Genomic DNA, 21,407 nt, shown 5'->3' on the forward strand with positions numbered 1-21,407 from the left:
GATGTCGAGATGTCTCCTTCACTTTCATCACGTCACCTTTTACTGCTTTAAACAACTAAAACTCATGATGAGCAGCCAGGAGCACCCTCCAGGGGCTCTTACAACCCTTTAAAACCCTAATCTGATTGGCCTGTTTCCGGGACTGGAATTCCAACCAGCCAATCATCACCTTGATCCTCTTTGAATAGGGGGGAGTTTTTTCCATATACACCTTGTCTCTACTCCTCCTTTGTCTTTAACCCTGAATTCTTTGCAAGGCCCCATTAAATGGAAGAGGGAGTGGGACTGGCAGTTTCCTTAACCCCCTGATGAATATGGCAGCTCTATTCTATTTGCTTTGGCTCTCCTCCTTTCTAGGACCTGTAGAAGTGAGATCTGTTCTGCCTTTGCCCCATTGTGGAACAGAGTCAGCTGGGTCAGAATATAAGGCACATGCTAACACAACGGGAGCCTGAAATGGACTAAGGCCACAGGGTGGAGAGTCACCATCCCAAGTGCAGAAAACTGGTATCCAGGTGTGCCCACATACATCTATTTTCTCCTTCTTTTCCATTTTAAGGCGGTTTCTATTGCAACTAGGCCAAGCATTGAACAGCCCTGCTTATGTTTAAACAGAAATCACTATCATCTTCGTAATGAAGAAAACACATTAATACACAAACAACTTTGGGAGCTTCCCCAGCCACTTTAATTTGCTCCAGTAGTCCTTACACTGAAGATAAACACAAGAAGTACCTCAAGTTGGACACTGTAGCTAGCAATTAAAATACATAATTCTGTATGGTGGCTTGCATTTACCCCTTCTGCCCGATTCTGATCACTCTGAGATCTTCGCCATACTTGGTTTTGATCCATTTGATACCCTGGAGTTGGGGATCAACCATAAGGGGCCAGCGTTCACAGTTTGTGAGGATTGTGGCATTTTCCGTGGACATCCGATCAGCTGGAAGGCCTTCATTCTGCCAGGCTGCTATATCAGCATCATCCGTCAGCATTGTCAGAGGGTCTAATAATGGAGTTACAGGGACTGGAACCTGAAAGCAAAGGAGGAATGTCCCCCAGCACATTGTTAAAAACCTATGGAAGAAGCTGCTACATATTCCAAGAATGGGCAAGCAGAGCCGAATCTAGCAATTTAGCTTAAATGTTATTTATTGGTGGCCTACAGTTTTACAGGATGGTTTCGATCTAGCACTAAAAACCTCACTCATCCCTGTTATATAGAAAAAACAAAGAATAATGCCTGCAGCATGCTAAGCACACCAAGTCATCACAGCTAAGCAGAGCAGGTTCAGATCACAAACTTCCATGTACAAACTCTTCGAAGCGACAGTTTTGAAGAGTATAATTAACATCCTCATAGGCCTGCTGTTGTGTTGCAAAATGACCGTAGCAGCTCTAGAAACGCTTCTGCAACAGGGAAGCCCCTTTCTGGAACAGTTATGTTTACCTAGGAAACCTGGACGTGACAACTGATAAGCAAGCATTACCAGTTATGGGAAATGGAGATGCCATCACTTTTAGCGAAGCTATATGAATTGTCTCTTTACATTTCTAGCAGGAAGTTAGACAGCAGGAGGGAAGTTCTAGGAGAAGTTCTGCAGTAAAGCAGAAACAGGATGGCTTTAGGGATAATACTGACTTTCTTATTCTAACAGAGTTCCTTGTTCAGTGTTACAGAAAGAGGAAGTTACTGACCTGTAACTGGAGATTTTTCAAGATGTGTGGTCCCTTTCTGTATTCCACTGTGCGTTTACACATGTGCACCATGCACCCAAAGCCGGAGAATTTGAAAGTAGCATCCATTGGTTCGCGCATGCACCATGGCTTACCTTGTGCCTCTGATGAAGAGGATAAAGGGCAGGATGGACTGACTATCTCCCCAGTTCCTTCTCTACCGTGAACCAGAAAAAATCTGAAGTGGAGGGAAAGGAAGGTGGATAGTGGAATACAGATATGGACCACACATCTCAAAGCACCTGCACTTACAGGTTTGTAACTTCCTCTTCTTCGTCAAGTGACGGTCCCTATTGTATTCCACTGTGGGTGTCTGACAAGCAGTACTTAAGCAGGAGGAGGGTGCGAGGATGCAGATGGTAGAGCTTAGCAGAGGACCGCTGTCCCAAAGGAGGCATCATCAGAGGAGTCCTGCACCAGGGCATAATGTCTCGCAAATGTATGAACCAAGCCCCATGTGGCCACTTTACAGATACCTAGGATACTTACTTCCTGAAGTGATGCCAGAGTTATTGCTTGTGCTCTTGTCGAATGAGCTCTTAACCCGTGGTGGCTGGGAGGAAGGTTCAATAGCTGGTAGCAGAACAGAATGCATTCATTAGTAGATTCTCTGAGTGGAGATGGTGCACCCCGTGATTCTTTCTGCCATAGCGATGAATAGTCTCCGGGACTTCCTAATTGGCTTTGTTCTTTGCAGGGAAAAGGCCAAGGTCTGCTGAACATCGAGGGAATGGAGTCTTTGTTCCTCTGTGAAAGTATGCAGTTGTGGAAAGAACACTGGTAAGTGAATCGATTGGTTAAGGTGAAATTCTGAAACTACTTTGGGGGTGAATTTGGGGTGTAGATGCAAAGAAACCCGATCCTTCTGGAATATACTATAAGGAGGATTCATCATCATTGCTCCAAGCTTGTCAGCCCTTCCAGCTGAGGTGATGGCTAGGAGGAAAGCCACCTTCATGGAAAGGAGAAACATGGAGCAAGAAGCTAAAGGTTCAAAGGTGGGTCTTGTGAGTGTTGAGAACAAAGTTCAGGTCCCCCTGCAGAATACGCTTCTGAATAGGAAGGAAGGTTTTGATTAGGCCTTTCCAGTATCTGGTAGTCTAGTAGAGTCCTTCCTACTATTAGAAAGGATGTCTCATATGGCTGTGGAGCACGAACGTTCTAAGGATGATGCCCATCTAAATGCCAAGCCCTGAAGTGTAGTTGATACAGATCAAGGGGCTTGATCTTGTCATTCCACTGGGTCAGGAGCTCAGGCAACATTGGGAGGATGATTGGTAGTCAAGATGACATGCGTAGGAGGTTGGAAACCAAAAATGTCTGGGCCAGTAGGGGGCCATCAGGATGATCTGTGCCTGTCCTGCTGGATTTTGCGTAGAACTCATGGCAGGAGAAGTAGAGAATGGAAAGCATAGTTTGAACTAGTTCAACAAAGGAAGAAGTAGAGGGTCACCCTGGGAGCGGTAATATGGTCCTGTCTGATGAGGAAAGGAGAAAGAATACGCCCATGCATACCTGATGAGGATTTGTGCACCATAGGAGGGAAGACACTGCCTTGGCTGGAACTGTTACCATGGTGATCATGGGATGGCGGTTTGGAAAGTATACCATTGCCTTCAAACATGGCTGCAGTCAAAGGTGGAGCTGTAGAAACAGGGTGATGTAAGTGCATGAGGCCATATGACCTAAGTGAGACTGACATGTTTTGACTGGTACTCAAGGGTTGTCTGTGATTTGAGTTATATTATTGCTCATGGTCTGGAACCTGTCCTTGGGCAAGTACGCTCTTGTGGTGATAGAATTGAAGGTGGCCCCAATTACGTCCAGAGATTGTAAGAATAGATTTTTTTTGGTGTTTATGCTGACTCCTAGTGAGGAGAGGAGGTGCAGCATTACAGAAGTTGAAACATAAGCTTCCTGGCAGGACTTGGCAACAAGGAGCCAGTCGTCGAGGTAGGGGAAGACAATGAGACTGCAACATCTGACATAAGCTACTACTACCAAGAATATCTTGGTAAATATTCCGGGGGTAGTTGCTATGCTGAAAGGGAGAACTCTGTATTGAAAATGGCTGGAGCCCACCATGAATCTGAGGAAGCATCTGTGAGTGGGATGAATGTCTACATGAAAGTAGGTGTCCTTCAGATCTAGGGCTGTAAACCACATGCCCTTTTCTAAAGATGGGCTTATAGATGGCAACGTGACCATGCGACACTTGAGTTTCTGAATGAAGTAGTTGAGATGGTGCAGGTAGAGGTCTCTATCCATGCTTCTTTTTGAGTACCAGGAAGAAAGGCAAGTAAAACCCACTCCCATGTTCTATTGCTCCTCGCCCTGATAGGGAGTCTACCTCTTGTTTGAGAATACTCTCGTGAGAGCGATCCCCAAAGCGGGGTGGGGAGCAGGGTTTTCGGGGAGGTGGGCATGCAAATTCTATCATATAGCCAGAGTGGATGAAGTTCAGCATCTGTCTGTCTGTTGTTATTGCATTCCAGGTGTTGAAAAAGTGTGCTATATGACCCCCAAATTGTATGTGGGGTTGGGAGGTGTTGATCTTAGTGGTTCTCAGCTCTCAAGCTCCCATAAAAAATAATGTCAAGCCAGGAGCGGAGATTGAGACAGAGCCTGTTGCCGAGGGTGTGAGGAAGCAGCTCCTGTGAACCCTCTGCCTCTTGTGTACTGGTTCAGAGGACCTCTGGTGGAAAATCTTCCTCTTTGGGGGAGGCATATATATCCCCAGGGAGCAGAAGGTAGCCCTAGAGTCCTTCAGGGTATAGAGGGACTTGTCTGTCTTTTGGTTGAAGAGCTGTGGTTCATTAAAGGGGAGATCCTCGATGGTATACTGGACCTCCCTAGGGAACTCTGACGCATGGAGCTATGACTCCCCGAACATAACAATGGCAGTAGCAATAGGTCTAGAGGAGGTATCAATGGCATTTACTGTGGATTGGCAAGTAGGATTGGCTATCAGTTTGCCTTAATCTATCAGAGCTTGGAAAAAAAGCTCTGTCTGGGTGAGGAAGGCTGTCAGTAAATTCTGCAAACCTGGCATAGTTTAGGAAGTCGTATTTAGCCATTACATAAGAATGGCCATTGTCATAACTATAAAGGGAAGGATAACAGCCCTCCTGTGTACAGTACTATAAAATCCCTCCTGGCCAGAGACTCCAAAATCCTTTTACCTGTAAAGGGTTAAGAAGCTCAGGTAACCTGGCTGACACCTGACCCAAAGGACCAATAAGGGGACAAGATACTTTCAAATCTTGGTGGAGGGAAGGCTTTTGTTTGTGTTTTTTGTTTTGGGGGTTGCTCGCTCTTGGGACTGAGAGGGACCAGACATCAATCCAGGCTCTCCAAATCTTTCTGAACAAGTCTCTCATATTTCAAACTTGTAAGTAAACAGCCAGGCAAGGCGTGTTAGTTTTTAATCTTTGTTTTCTCAACTTGTAAACGTACCTTTTTGCTAGAGTGTTTATCTCTGTTTGCTGTAACTTTGAACCTAAGGCTAGAGGGGATTTCTCTGGGCTCTTTAAGTTTGATTACCCTGTAAAGTTATTTTCCATCCTGATTTTACAGAGATGATTTTTACCTTTTTCTTTAATTAAAAGCCTTCTTTTTAAGAATCTGATTGATTTTTCCTTATTTTTAGCTCCAAGGGGGTTAGATCTTGATCCACCAGGAGTTGGTGGGAGAAAGGAGGGGGATGGTTAATTTCTCCTTGTTTTAAGATCCAAGGGGTTTGGATCTGTATTCACCAGGGAATTGGTGACGAGTCTCTCAAGGCTACCCAAGGAAGGGAATTAGCACTTTGGGAGTGGTGGCAGCAGACCAGATCTAAGCTGGTAGTTAAGCTTAGAAGTTTTCATGCAGGCCCCCACATTTGTACCCTAAAGTTCAGAGTGGGGAAGCAGCCTTGACAGCCACACTGAGTCAGATCAAAGGTACATCTATCCCAGTATCCTGTCTTCCAACAGTGGCCAATGCCAGGTGCCCCAGAGGGAATGAACAGAACAGGTAATCAAGTGATTACCCTGTTGTGCATTCCCAGCTTCTGGTAAACAGAGGGTAGGGACACCATTAGTGCCTGGTAACTGGCTAACCTGAACTGTAGGTTAGATGATGAAACAATCTTTCTCCCAACAGATCCAAGGGATTGCCCTCTTTATCCATAGAAGTAGACCAGGGGTGTTGCTCTCTTTCAGAAGCAGCCTGGACCACAAGGGAGCACGATGAGAGAACAAAAATTCCGTTTCTTTGGCCAGCACATAACAACAATTCTGGGAGCACAGGTGGCAGGGGTGTGCCAAAAAGTCCTACCTGGCTCCACTATGACTTCATTAATGGGGAGTGTTATTCTGTTGGATCTGGAGGAGTGGAGAATGTCTTGGAGTTCATTATGAGAGTCTAGACCTCTTCAAAAGGAATCTGTAGTTCTCCAGCAACTCTGCGAAGAAGATCCTGGAACTGTCTGAAGTCATTTGTGGAGATGGGGGGAGAGTGTTAGAAGGAGACATGGGGCGGGGGGGTGTCACTGCTTCATCTGGACATGAAGACGGCTGTTTTACTTGTGCTGGCAGAACTGCCAGATCTTGTGCATAATGCTCCTCTTCCTCTGTAGGATCCAGGGGCAGATCTGAGTGGCCCCTTAGAGGGGCGGCAAGGAGTGACTCCCTGGCAGATCAGCCCAAATCTGCAGGATCCCCACGGCATGAGGTACCTCCAGCTCTTAATTAGATGAGGCAAAGATTGGTCCCAAATTGATGCAGGTCTTTTGGGTAGAGGAGGATATGTAGAATGGGGAAAAAAGGTTCAGTGAGTGGCTCGGAATCTCCCGATGAAGAGAAGGCCAATTCCAGTTCCAGTGGCAATATTGCCGGTGCTGCTGGAGCAGAGTTGTATTCCGTATATGGGACGGATGACAAACTCCTTCCAGTGGTCAACTCCCTCAATGATGTTATTTCCTCTTTGGAGACAGAAGGACTCCATGGAGGAGGGGATTCCAGATCTGGGAGAGCGAAAATGTCCTGTGGCACAGCAATGGATTCAGATCTCTACGATGTGAGAGGGAGTCTACTTGTCTGAGCTGCTGGAGCCAGAGGAGATTGTGTAACTGCTGAGGAAGATGATCACGTGGCTAGACAAAGCTGATGATCAGTCTTCATCGGTGCTGTTTTGGAGATGCTGAGGACGACGGTATCAATGGATTGTAATCCCGTACCGATGTATCCCAGTGCTTATGGGCTTTCATTTCATGCCTTTGGGATGCAAGAACATAAGAACGGCCATACTGGGTCAGACCAAATGTCCATCTAGCCCAGTATCCTGTCTTCCAACAGTGGCCAATCCCAGGTGCCCCAGAGGGAATGAACAGAACAAGGAATCATGAAGTGATCCACCCTGTCACCCATTCCCAGCTTCTGGCAAACAAAGGCTAGGGACACCATCCTTGCCCATCCTAGCTAATAGCCATTGATATACCTATCCTACATGAATTTATCTAGACTTGGGACTCCTCATGGGCCAAGCTGATGGGCTTGCTCAGAGCTAAATCCAACTTTTGGAAGTGGGTTTAGAGGAAGACAGTCTCAGACTTATGAGAGTGCTTCCTGGATTCTTGACAAGACCCTGCCAGGGGTTCTGTGGGAATAGATACTGCCACACCAGAGTCAGACTTCGCACCAGAAGGAGCATCCTTGCTGAATCAGGTCGATGTACAGAGGGTACTCCCTAGCCTGGATATGTTTGAGGCCTCATGGCCTTCTCCACAAGTTGTCTCCAAAGGAGATCCAGTGGATATAGTGTATTTAGATTTTCAGAAAGCTTTGACAAGGTCCCTCACCAAAGGCTCTTAAGCAAAATAAGCAGTCATGGGATAAGGGGGAAGGTTCTCTCATGGATTGGTAACTGGTTAAAAGATAGGAAACAAAGGGTAGAAATAAATGGTCAGTTTTCAGAATGGAGAGAGGTAAATAGTGGTGTCCCCCAGGGATCTGTACTGGGCCAAGTTCTATTTAACATATTCATAAACCATCTGGAAAAAGAGGTAAACAATGAGGTGGCAAAATTTGCAGATGATACAAAACTACTCAAGATAGTTGTACCAGGCAGACTGCGAAGAGCTATAAAAGTATCTCACAAAACTGAGTGACTGGGCAACAAAATGGCAGATGAAATTTAATGTTGATAAATACAAAGTAATGCAGATTGGAAAACATAATTCTAACTATACATACACAATGATGAGGTCTAAATTAGCTGTTACCACTCAAGAAAGAGATCTTGGGAGTCATTGTGGATAGTTCTCTGAAATCATCCACTCACTGTGCAGCGGCAGTCAAAAAAGTGAACAGAATGTTGGGAATCATCAAGAAAGGGATATATAATATCATATTGCCTCTATATAAATCCATGGTATGCCCACACCTTGAATACTGTGTGCAGATGTGGTCGCCCCATCTCAAAAAAATATCTTGGAATTGGAAAAGGTTCAGAAAAGGGCAACAAAAATTATTAGAGGTATAGAACAGCTTCTGTATGAGGAGAGATTAATAAAACTGGGACTTTTCAGCTTCGAAAAGAGGCGACTAAGGGGGGGTCTGATAGAGGTCTATAAAATCATGAGATGTATAGAGAAAGTAAATAAGGAAGTGTTATTTACTCCTTCTCATAATACAAGAACAAGGGGCCACCAAATGAAATTAATAGTTAGCAGGTTTAAAACAAACACAAAGTATTTTTTCACACAATGCACTGTCAACCTCTGGAATTCCTTGTCAGAGTGTGTTGTGAAGGCCAATACTATAACGGGGTTCAATAGATAGATTCATGGAAGATAGGTCTATCAATGGCTATTAGTCAGGATGGGCAGGAATGGTGTCCGTAGCCTCTGTTTGCCAGAAGTTGGGATTGGGTGACAGGGCATGGATCACGACGATAATCTGTCTGTTCATTCTCTTTGGGGCACCTGCCATTGGCCACTGTCAGAGGACAGGATACTGGGCTTGATGGACCTTTGGTCTAACCCAGTATGGCCATTCTTATGGTCTTATGACCAAGTTCCCAACCTTCCAGACTATGGCTGGAGAATAATTGGCAGATACTGCACCTCACCATGATGTGGGCTTGCCCAAGGGAGTCCAGGCAGTACTGGTGGTTATTGCTGACCGAGAAGGATCACTGGCAGGAAGCGCAGAGTTTAAAACCCAGAGCCCTGGGCATAGTCCAGTACCCGAACAGGTATGTGGGGAGGGGAGGTGTCCCCACAAAGAGACTAAATCTAAACAATAAGAGATCTATAAAACACTAAACTGTAAAAAATGTACAAGCTGTTAAAACATTTACAAAGCTAAATGTAAATCTTATCTTGTAGGATGAAGCTGAAGCTAGTTCTGCCCCGGACCACGTGGTGGTGAGAAGGAACTGGAGAGATGGTTGGTCCCCTACCCCACCCGCTATCCCCTCAGTTAGAGGTATGAGGATAGGCACGAGGAGAGTCAGTGAGCATGCGCAGACCAACAGACACTACTTTCAGATTTTCCATCCCCAGGCACCTGATGTGCCTGTGTAAACTCACAGTGGAAGAGGGACCATCTCTTGAAGAAGAAGGGACATATCATGATTTTTTGCCATCATCACTTGGCACCTGTTGCTTTCTCAAACTTCCAAGTATGGGGATCATTTCGCTCAGCTTTTGCTATATTAAAAAGCCTCTAAGCATTTCACATCTGCTTGTAATGTTCACTAAGTTACTGCTGCACAAAGGCTCAACCCTGCAAGTTGCTGAACACTCTGGTTCCGATTCAGCACAGCACGAGTGGCTCCACTGAAAACACTTTGTGACAAAGCCACCAATTATTTCTGACTTGCTCCTGCCTGCATCAGGTCACTGACAGGGTGACATGAGCAAAACACGCCGGGAAGCTAGTCCACCTGAACCATGAAGTGAAGGCAGGACTTCTGACACATCAGGGCAGCCCCAAATCCAGACAAACCAAAGGGCCCGTCCATATTTCCCGTGAGATACACATAGAAACGTGAAGCAAAGTATTCATGAAGCCAGCATCAACTCCATGCACAAAAATATGGAGCTCTCATGCCCACTTGCCAGCCTATAATAGGGCTAGATCTCTGGATCTGCTCCACCCTCATGGGGCCCAGTCTCTTGCTATGTTCCTCCCTCCAGTCTGTTTTCCCTTTGGGAGCATCTCTCTTACTCATGGCCAAAATTCTACAGGGCTAACACTGAGGCCACCTCCAGAGCAGCCTCAGTTCCCAGTGGATCAGTGCATTCTGCAGATGCGCTGCACCTCTGAAAGCCAGTCACTTTTATAACTAAATTGCTAGGAGGGGTAGCAACCCCATTGAGAATGAGCACAGATTACTGCCCCCGCCCAGAGCAAGGTGAGACCAGGGACCAGATGGTGAGCTCCAGAATCACCATCTGGTACTGGTGTGCATGTAGAGCAGTACATCTATGTGTTGCCGCTTACTCAGGCCTGTGGCAAACTCTCAATGGAAGCCATTGTTTGTCAGCGATTCCTTGGGTGTCAGACATTATGCTCCTGTAAGAGACAGGGACAATGGTTATCCTAAGTAGTCAGTGCTTACTTTTAGTTGGCGCAAGTATGGCCTCCAGACTCCATCCATCAGGTCTTGTCTGTATTTCTTTGTAAAGTAACCCAGGTAAGAGACGAAGGCTGTGATTAGTAAGACATCTCCACACAATGTGCTCTCCTGCTCTTTGAAGTCTTTCACAGCCTCTGCCCATCTCACGTTTTCAGAGGCAAGTCCCCCAACCTAAAATTCCAACATAAAATTAATCTTTAGACAGACTCCTTGAGCATTTTTTCGATGCACAAGTACTTTAACATGTCTTGTCACTCTTTGACTTCAAATAATATTTGATATGTTTTTAAAACCAAAGATGGAAAGATTTGTTAGGCATTTTGCCCATTCCTCCCCATCCACTGAAAGACCACCCCCTGCAGTACATCCCTAGACCATTTGCCAGTCTAGCTGTACATGACCCAAGAAAAGGATCTGCCACTTTGTTGGCAAGAATATTCCTCTCTCTATAAGGAAGTTTTACCGAGTACACTGCCAAAAATGTTAATTTCCACAGTTTCATCCATTCACTCCTAGTTACACCCCCTTGGACCACTCTCAGTAATTCCTCTCGCTCCTTGAGATTTAGATCCTTCAGTTATTTCAGACAGTTATCATTACCCAAATTCATGCCTCATTTGGCCAAGATATACTCAATCTTCATAAACCACTTGGTCTCCGTCTTGCTCTTTGCGAAGGCCTCAGTCCTGCAAACACTTAACTTTAAACCCATCACTAGTCCACTAAAGCAAAACTCTGCACATGTCGCTGATGTTAGATTGCTGAGGAATGTACATGCACTTGAGCTGTGATCTTATCAGTCACGCAGAAAGGGACTAGCATGAGCAGGATGTCTCCATCAGTCAGCAGTGTTGCCAACTCCTGTGGCTTTATTACAAGACTCATGAAATTTGGTGCTTTACTTAAAGCTTCAGCTCCTTGTATGATTACAAGAGACTCTCAGCTTCCATTTTTTTTTTAAAGGTTTTCACCCTCCCGGTCATGGAGAAAAGCTTGAAAACCTGAACTGAATGCACCCTCCAGATTCAGGAAGCAAAAGGAACAGAAAAAGAGCCAAAATGTATTACTTGTAAAAAAACTCATGATTTTAAGCCAAGCTTGTGATTTCTGAATGCCTAGAGTTGGCAATACTGGAGGCTGCAGCCCCAAATCACATTCCCTTTCCCTGCTGCAATGATGCTCTGAAAACTTATATCTAAATCCCAGGTCATCCTCAGCAATGGTGCTTTGTGTTGCTTTCGCCCATTGAATGGCCTGCGTATGTTTGCGATGATTTTCCCCTACATATATTCCCTTTCACTTTTCTTGACTGAATCTGTTTTCTGTCCATTTTTCAAAAGCCTCCAAGGCCCTTTGTGTGATTTTTCTCCCTTACTTGGTATTTGCAAAGTCTCCCCAACTTTCGCAGTCTTCGGGTCACTAATAAGGCGTTAAATAAAACCAGACCTAACATGGATCCTTATCATGCCCCTGGCAGACATCTTTCCAACTAAGCACACTACAGTTCTTGGTCCTTCAGCCAACTGGAGATCCATGGGACAGTACTTCTATCCAAGCCAATTTGAATTAATTCTGTGAGTTTCTTTACTAAAATTCAGATATACTAAAAGTAACAGCATTCCCTTCATCCACAGGTTTGTCTTTCAATCCAGAACAGCAGGATGTATTCTTTATAAGTCCTCAAAACTGTTTGCGCAGGGTTTAGGGTGACCAGATGTCCTGATTTTATAGGAACAGTCCCGATATTTGGGGCTTTATTTTTTTTAATATGGGCACCTCTTACCCCCCACCCTCATCCTGAGTTTTCACACTTGCTGTCTGGTCACCCTAGCATGGTTCTGTTATCTGCTGTGGGCTTAGTTAAGTGGGTGGAAGTCCCACTGAAGCCAGATGTGAGTAACTGGGAGCAAGACTAAGACCTAGATGTTTGCATTACTGGGTTAGATTCACTGTGCCACATTCAGAGGCTTAGGTGTTGGAATTAGGGGTTGGGGTGGCGGGCGCTTGAAATGGTTTCCAGTGTTTACAGTTTGGTTCAATGGCTCTCAGCACCCCCACTATACAATTTTTTCCAGCACCCCTTATCGGAGGTGATAGGGAAGGAAGTTTGAATTATCTGCTGAGAAGTGGGTGTGAGTTTAGAACCTTGTCTGCACTGTAAAACTGAACTCGTCCAGACAGCAGCTGCAGCCAGCACTGGTGAAACTGGCGCCAGCACTGTCTGTCCTTGTCGGCACCCTCAGATAAACTGTGCTCAGCACCACTTCAGCTGCAACTGTTGTTAAGAGTCACTGTCTGCACCAGCTCCATTCTGTAATGCAGCCAAGGCTAATGGGACTCTAACTGAGCTTTAAGGATCCAAACTCATACAGGCTAAGGGGGCTGGGAGAAGGCGTAATGTACAACAGCTAAGATTCCTTTGGCCTGGCCCCTGAGTTCAGCCTTTCAACTTCCATCATCATGGGAAGGCCCTTTCCTATTGTCATTTGCACTGACCCTGCTGTCAGCCCTTCCTCGGGTCCCAAATTACCCTGGATTCTGTCCATCTCCTTTTGCTCCTGCCACTGGTTCCCACATGCTCAACAGCAAGTGGAGAATCCTGGTTGTTGTCCTTTGCCCCTTGGGTCACACCCTTCTGGCACCAGGAGGCAGCAGCAAGCCAGTCATTGTTTCATATCTGAATCACAGCTGGCCAAGGCCACGGCATCTCCACAGCAAGAGGCCAACCAGGATCACGGGCTTCTTTATCTACACTGGTGGCTCCCAGTGCCCTTGGATCACTCAACTCCCTTGTTCTCATCTTCCTACAGCTCCTCAAAGACTGAAAACTCAGGGTGGTTTGAATGGCTTGATGTGAAGACAGTTGCTGCAGCCTGCAGTTGCTTAGAGGGATTTCATGCATGGAGCTGAATGGTGCACCCCAGAGTGCTGCTTTCCAATGGGTTTCCCCAAGTCTTCGTTGTGACCAAGAGCCCTTTAAGGTCTGAGTTCTGATCATGGTAACACGTCATGAAACATATGACTCTATGTGACAGATCACCTCCTCGTGGTGCCACCCATACCTCTGCAATGTGGTTGCAAGGGGATCTCCACTGGAACTGCGTCTCACATTGGTCTGAAGCTGCCTTACTTTGCTGACCTTCTGGGCAAGCTGCAAAGACTCTCTGTCTGTTCTGGCTTTTCCAGAGAGGTGTGAAGAGTGGGAAGGGCTCTCAGGAGTGGTTGGGGGCATTATTAACTCCATATCTGATGTTATATGAATTCTGAGCATTACCGAGGTATCTGTTTTCAAATCTTTCCTTACTGCACCAAGAGACATTGCAGCAGCAAACTGTGTACAGCAAAAGGAACAGTTTTGTTCCTTGCCTCTTCCTCCCATCCATTCTAGGGTGCACATTCTGTGGGGCAGGCGATATGTCTGTATATATCCCCTGAGGTAATCTAAATAACAATATTAATGGATAATCCTCTTTCTCCCTATCAAAGCACAGGGGCAGTATATGCTTCTCTAAATACTCTTATCTCTTAGCAAAATATGTGACTGTCAGGCTGGAAAATGTGCCCAGCGCCAAGAGATGGAAGACTCTGTCCCCTGGCCAGGCATCAGCATGGAAGATGCTGCCCTTCTCAGTGGAGTCCGGGGATGTCACCCAGCACACTCCACCTTCCTGGCTGCTTGAGAGGGAGTGCTGGATTCCTGGGGCCTCACATTTTTGTACAGCTCCAGCTGGCAGGTGTCTGACCATTGAGACGGCTCCCCAGTAGTTTCTCTCTCCTCTCACTCCCTAGGATGTAGGGCTTGCTGGAGCCCGGGGCATAACTAATGGTGTGAACCAAAGCAGGCCTGGCCTTGGCATAACAACAACACACTAGGTATTGGCTAACCAAGTAAGCACATTCCTGACCAGAGAGGATGTGCAAGAACACCCAGAGTTCTCAAGTAACTACATAAACACATTCTTAAGAGATGGTACCGGGACACACCAACCCTCTTCTAAGATAAGGATGGCATGGCAGGATAATGGCTAAGGATGTTTTGTTTGAACTAGCAGTTACAAGAAGAAGGATGGTAACTAGCAATGTCTGGAGAGTAACACGTAACTTGCTTATATCAGTGCATAAAGGAAGTCATAGGAGGGCAATCTTTATCCAGCCAAGGAGGCAGTGTTTTGGTGAAGCCAAAAGGGCACGCAGGTCACAGGGAAGAGAGTAGTGGGAGCTAACTTTCTTTTAAAGGGATGGGAGACCACAATCTAGTGGCTTCACAGGGGGGTTAAATGTCCTGTTTCCAGCCCTTCCTGAGGACATGGCTTTGACAGGCTCTGGCGGGGCTGGAGCTGGAGCTCACCTCTTTCAGCCAGAAGGATGGACAGGCATGGTCCGGAGGAATTCTTAGGGATTCTGGAAAGGACAGAAGAGCCTTATGGCCAGGAAAGTTAAGTCCTCTGGGTTTCTAGGCTGACAGTCCAGATTTACATCCCCTTCTCACTTTCATTGTGTGTTATTTTATAGACAAGGCAAAGCAAGTTTCCAAGTGGGACTGCATTTCTCTTGGCAAACATGGGAGGCTAGGACAACCTGTGTTCCTCAACACAACAACGTGCTGTACTGGGGCAAGGACCATTTTCATCTCAATTGTATTAGTCCAATGCCATGTAAATCCCAACAATGACTGGCAGGACAAAAAATCCTGGTTAGAAATATAATGCCTGCAGTCAAAAAATGTCCTGCAAAAAATGTCCACTAAACAAAGCCCTGAACTCTACCAGCTCTCTCTTAATTACACGACCATTCTACATGCTAATTCACTGTTCCTGCTCTCTTCTTACATGTTTTAATTGGCTTCACTATGATTAACTTCGACAAGCACCTTGCATAAACTTTTTTCTCTTTGTAAATAAAATACTGAAATGGATTTAGAAATTACTAGTGACACCCACTGGTGAAAAGATGGAACTGTACAACATTTATACTAGTTTGCATAATGCCAAAGAAGAGTATGATGGGGAAAGTGTCTAGTACCTTCTGTTCACTGTTTGTTTTAATTATTTCACTTACTTGGTGTGCATGAACTCCGAGAGCGAATTTTTCTAGTATGGATAGGTATGGTTCTCTGATGTTTTAAATGAATTGTTACCAGTGCTACTACTCAGTCCCACCCTTGGAGCTATGATCAGCAGGAGTGAGAGCATTGGACCATAAAGGGTTGCTGCCTATACAGAATCCGAGGTAATGCCAAGTGTCTGACCAGAGACTCCAGAGCCAATCCTGTCAGCTGAAGGAGAAATTAAAGATGCCAAAGTCTCCATGTGGCGCTGGAATGTAGGATGTCCCTATGGCAGGAGATCTCATGTCTTTTTGGAAATATTCCTTTGTCTCCAATATTTCCTAATAAAAATAGTGAGACTAGAATTGCCCTTTCCCAGTACTGCTGACGCACCTCTTCTCTGCTCCCAGTTTGACAAGGAAGGCACCATTTCTATGCCCTCTTTACAACACAACATAACAGCCAAAGTAACTCATTCACAGACATGAGATTTTCACAGAGATGTATGAATCTAATGATTAACTATTTTAAGCGTAGTAAAATCCCAAGCCAAAACCTTCATTTACAAACAATTACAGTTGATGAGAGAGAGCAATGTTATTATCTTTCATATCACTTAAAAAAATTCTATGCAACAAACACATTACTATCAAGTATTGAGGAGATGCACACTTTATAACAACCACCTTACCTCTGACCCAAGGATAGGGTTATTTCTTAATTGCTTTTTAAAAATGTATTATTTGTGTTTCCTTGATTTCAGAAGCAAAATGTTTCTTTTCAAGGCATTTTGCTAAACTGAAAATATTACTAGTTAACATATTCAACAAGAGAGATAATTTTGTTAAAGCATTTATAATTGTTGGTTCTTGAGACTAATTCTGGGCAGTTTAACAGGAAAGGTGTATAACATTATTCCTGATTACAGTTATGTATGATTGTAGACTTGCACTTCAAGCTGATCACTATATGCAATTGATTGCACGCATAGGAGGCCAGATTCTGTTCTCAATCACATTGGTAGAAATCAGGATTACTCAGCTGAAGGCAATGTACAACACGTGTAAGTAAGGGCAAAGATGGAGCCAGGATTTTTAGGTTTCTTTGCTGGAAGGTTTTTTTGTTGTGTTTACATTTTGAGTTTATTGAGGAAAGAACTGTACATAGTTTTGGATTCGAGTGAAGCTTGGGGTGAAGGGCTGTGCAATTCTTTATACTTGAAAGGAATAACATGTTAGTTTTGTATGTGGGCGGAATAATTGTATCACTCCTGCCTTCAAAAACTGAATCTTGCATGAGCCCCCGTCACAATCTGCCGACATTTCAAACGCTACAGTGTAACATGACTTCAGTGGGGAGACTGAGGGTGTCACAGCTTTGGTCGAGCTCTTAGCCGCTCACTAGACTGCTGTGAGGGAACCCAGCTGCTTTACGTCTCTGGGGCCTGAACACAGCCAAACCACTATCCTACATTGGGTCCCTAGGCACCTTTCTGAGGTACAGACTCTCTGGCAAGCACCACTCCTCAGAACTGGAACCCACTGTCCAGCCACTTCACCTCTGGACTCAGTGCTGGCTCTTCAGACACCCCTGCAGCTTCAATATCCCCTCGCAGAACTCCACCCCGAGATGTGAGCCTTCACAGTTACCTCTTCCAGGGGCCACACGTAGGTGCTTAACACATCCAGGCTTTGCACAGACAGCCAACAGATTCTTGCTCTTCAAAGCACAAGACACACTCAAAGAGCACAGAGCATTTAGAAAACAGCAAACATCCTAACTGCAGTGCCCCTCACTAGCTCCTGGTTCCCCAAGGAGTCTTTGGGGACCATCTGTGTTTCAGGCAGGTAGGCAGGGTTCCCTCATCAGACTCCTACATGCTGGGCTGCTTCTCCTTCCTCTTGAGCTAGAGAAAAAGGGCATGCAGAAGAGCAGCTCCTCCTTTTTATATCTTCCAGCCCCCTTTGTCAGGGGACATCCCACTCAGCCTCCTCAGGTGATCACAGACTCCTGCTGGTTCACTTTGTTGCCAAGGTGATCCCTCCCTTGACAAACCAGTTCTCCTTTTGTCTAGGTGCATCCTTTGTGAACAGGGGAGCAGCAAGGTTTAACAGCTCTGTTGTTAGGCCTCTGCCACTACCCCTGTTGGAATTTCAGTCCAACATGGAGGTGAAAGAACAACAGAAAAGAAAAAAAGCCTGTACCTTCCAAATGGAGTTTGCAGCTTGGTAAAGATACATCGAGAGCCCATAACTGCATGCAGAATTCACAGCTTGTACAACTAGACCTCCCAATCCTCACAGAGGGACACAAAGAAACAGTCACGTTGCAAAAGCTCCCAGAGGAGCTGTGTTAAAGTCTTTTCATTTCAAAACATACTTACTGGATTTAAACAAAATGTTCAGAAAACGTTCTAGCTGCCAGTGAGATTTAACCCTACAACTCTGGAAGTGAGAGATGTTCTCTTTCTTCAGGTACAAAGGAATCGGCATCAGCCTGAGAATGGGACTGTCTGTTTCAGGTGCTCATCTGCCCCCCGGCCCTTGCCACAGTATCCAAGCATCTCATAGTCTTCAATGCAGTTACCCTCACAACACCCCCAGGAGAGGAGGAAATGCTGTTATTCCCATTGGATAAATATGGCACAGAGATATGCAGGCGCCTAAAGATGCAAGCATTTTCCAAAGAACCTCGGTACTTAAATCCAATTGATTTCAATGGGCGTTAGGTAATCAGGAGCTTTTGAAAACCCTACTCAGTGCCTATCTACATCTGTAGGTGCCTAAAGACCTTTACAACCTGGGTTTAAATGGCCCCCACAGGCAGGTATATGGTGGAGCAGGGAACTGAGTGCATGTCTTCTGCATCTCAGGCTAGCCCCCTAAACCGTCTCCTCTCTGCTGCTGTGAAATGAAGCCTGGAGCGAACACCACCTCTGAGGCACAGCCAGGACTGGGGTCCCACGCTCTAGCAGCACCGGCCTCCAGCCATTTGAACTACAGAATGATCTGTTTCAGCTCTCCCCTACAGAAACATCTGCATGTCCTTTTCAGCAGCAACCAGCCACACCTATAGAGCTCAATCCCAATGATGTCCACAGGAGTCTTTCCAGTGCCTTCCAAGGGCTTTGGATCAGGTCCATAGTGCCCAGTCCTGCTTCCACTGAAGTCAATAGCAACAAAATTTATATTGACTTCCAGGGGAACAGGAACAGGCCCCAAAATCACCACATCCAAAGTCATTAACAGCTTTGCTGAATTACAATGTATTTTCTTCAAATACCCCATACCTGAGTGAAAAGGAGATTTAACTATATGAAGCAGTAGTGACCAGCTGCTTTTCAGCAAGGGTGAACAAAGAGGCATGAGACAAAAGTCAACGTTTCAAATCAGGATAATTTTTAAATGATTTGTAACTCAAAAACAGTTTAATGACTTTTCTTCCAACGTTGAACCCACATTCCCCTTTGCCTTCAGAGTCAATCTGGCAATTTTCAGCACAAACGAGCTTTCTAACCCAAAGTTATAGGGCCTAAAAATAAAGCTTAATAATAGCGGCTGTTGCACTGTTAGGACTAGATTGTCACTGTGTACTGCAACCTGCATAAGGGATAGCGTGTAGCTGGTTCCCCCTTGCTCCAGGAGGGGGGGAGAAGGGAAGTGATTTGTGCCATCCCTTTACCAGCCCGTTTAGTTCCCTCTCCCCCCTGCTAAACACGGTCCTTGTGAGTGAGTGCTCCATATGGTCCTGTGCTTAGGGCAGCGATTTAGGAAGCCAGGGTTCAAGTTTCTACTTTGCCACATACTTCCTGTGTGATCCTGGGCAGGCCACTTAGTCTTTCTTTCCCTCAGTTCCCCATCTGTGCAATGGGGATAACAGCACTGCCCTGCCTCCCAGGGATACTGTGAGGATAAATGAAACCTATACTGCAGGTGCTCAGACATGACTGTAGCAGGGGGCCACATAAGCACCTTTATGCGTTACCACTTTCTTCCTCTTATTACTCTTTATTAATAATTTTTATTAATTTTTAAAACTGGAAAAAATATAAAAATGTTCCTGTGCTTTTCAGTATATCATTACATGGAAAAGCAAATACAGCTCTTGTCTTATTAGCGTCTTGTCTTTAGTCCTGCAGTTTTGATCTATCACTAACTGCTCAGAACATTAAATAACAGAGATAAGAGGCTGTGCCTCTATCACTGTATATGTTCAGTATATTGGAAATGTAAATGTGCCTCGAACATACCCAGATGTATACAGGGAGTTATGGGAATGGCCACAAGATTAGTATTTGAAGCACTGTAAAATTGTTTTCATGACTAAAGTTTGCAGCTATGCAGGAAATATCTTGCATTCTAATAAATTTGTTAGTCTCTAAGGTGCCACAAATACTCCTGTTCTTTTTGCGGATACAGACTAACACGGCTGCTACTCTGAAATCTGAAATGTTAGAAGATGCAATGTACTGTGTTCTCATAGCATACATCTCCATAGCACCTGACAACTTCCATTCCTATGATTAAAGTTCAAGCTGTTGATACTCACCAGTCGATTTGCAAGTGAGATGGTGCATGCCGTAGCTTCAGCTTCTTGCTGACATTTCAGTTTGTCTGAAGTAGCCCTCTCAAATTTGGCTGTGAGTTTTGCTAGGTTTTCATTAAGATGCTGTTAATGAAAAAAATCAGAACATCTTCAGCAAAACCCTTTTCATCATAAAAGACTCCTACAAAAATTGCTGTCACTGCGTGTGTCTCTGCAGTGGTGACCCCCTCGCTAGCCTCTCTCACTGTTATTCTGAATGGCCAGTGCAATGAGAGAAGGCAGGATTCCTGCACAGAGCACTCATGTCTGGGTCTCAGCCTGCAAGACTGTGAGCACAGCCTGCAACGTGCTGACCACTTGTAGGAGACCCTCAGCACCAGCAGGATACATGACTTAGGCTCTAATTAGGGTTGCCAACCCTCCAGGATTGGCCTGGAGTCTCCCGAAATCGGCATCAATCTCCCAATGACTATTGAAAACAATCTGGGAGATTTTAATAGGATATTTTAAGAAAATGACATTATGTCATGTTGTAAAAATACCATCCCCAAATAGCTTCAGTCAGAGTTGGCAATCCTAGATCCAACCCAATGTCCACTGAACTCAAGTTGGGGTCCTTCCATTGATTTCCAGGGGATTAGATCAGGCCCTTGCAAAACAGCATGAGAGGGCATGGGAGGAGCAGCATGCTAGGGAACTCTGTTTACATGATAGGCCATATAATTTGCAAAGGACAATGGACAAACAGTGCAAAGGCTGTTTATCTTGGGCACTGCTCTGACATGATTTTGGACTAAGGGAGGGGATCACAGGCTGACTAAAGATGGTGGCCGGGGTCCAGAGCTCTGGCCAATTAGCAATTAGTGCAGCTCAGGAGGAAGAAGCGCAAAAGTGACTTTTAGCAACCTTTGCATTTTTCAGATGTGTGCATCCTAGTGCTGGCCTGCTCCTGAAGGCTGCTCTAAGTTATGCTTGTTGTTCACAGCCCCAGGGGACCATTCTAAATGCTGGATGTCAGTCGGACATAAGGAAGTATAAATCATCTGGACTAGATGACTTCCTGAGGTCTCTTCCAACTCTAATCTTCTATGATTCTGTGATTTGGCAGCCAGGAGTGAGAGTGACCAAGGAGCTGCTACAATTACCCTTCTCCTACCAAGGGAGGTCCTTCCTGTGAGTGCCTGAGGACTTTCCATTCCAGAGTAGGGTGCCAACCCTCCACGCAGTACTGGAGAATGGGGCCAATACACACTCAGGTCCAGCTGGGCTGTTTCTACACTTGGGCCACATCCAAGGAGAGCCAACATTTTGGAAAAAGAACAGAGGGAACCAAAGCCTGAAGGGCCTCATTGCAGCCATGCTGCTAGCTGAGGAGGACTCATCCCATGGACAGATTTGGTCACATTTTGCTCTAAGACAAACTCTAACTGTTCCCAAAGTTCTTGAAACATTT

General features: G+C 45.3%; 1 protein-coding gene across 1 annotated transcript in view; it reads right to left on the minus strand.

Moving 5' to 3' along the window:
* The window catches only part of DNAH9 (dynein axonemal heavy chain 9), a 404,651-nt gene that overhangs the window by 155,907 nt on the left and 227,337 nt on the right, over positions 1 to 21,407 (minus strand). Inside the window, exons 51-53 of the mRNA XM_054048023.1 lie at positions 19,958 to 20,077; positions 10,345 to 10,533; positions 799 to 1,034 (exon numbers count right to left, since the gene is read on the minus strand). Of these exons, the coding sequence (XP_053903998.1) occupies positions 799 to 1,034; positions 10,345 to 10,533; positions 19,958 to 20,077 (545 nt within the window). The remainder of the gene's footprint in view (positions 1 to 798; positions 1,035 to 10,344; positions 10,534 to 19,957; positions 20,078 to 21,407) is intronic.

The sequence above is a fragment of the Malaclemys terrapin genome, chromosome 13 (genome assembly GCF_027887155.1).
Source record: "Malaclemys terrapin pileata isolate rMalTer1 chromosome 13, rMalTer1.hap1, whole genome shotgun sequence".
In the NCBI taxonomy this organism is placed as follows: domain Eukaryota; kingdom Metazoa; phylum Chordata; order Testudines; family Emydidae; genus Malaclemys; species Malaclemys terrapin.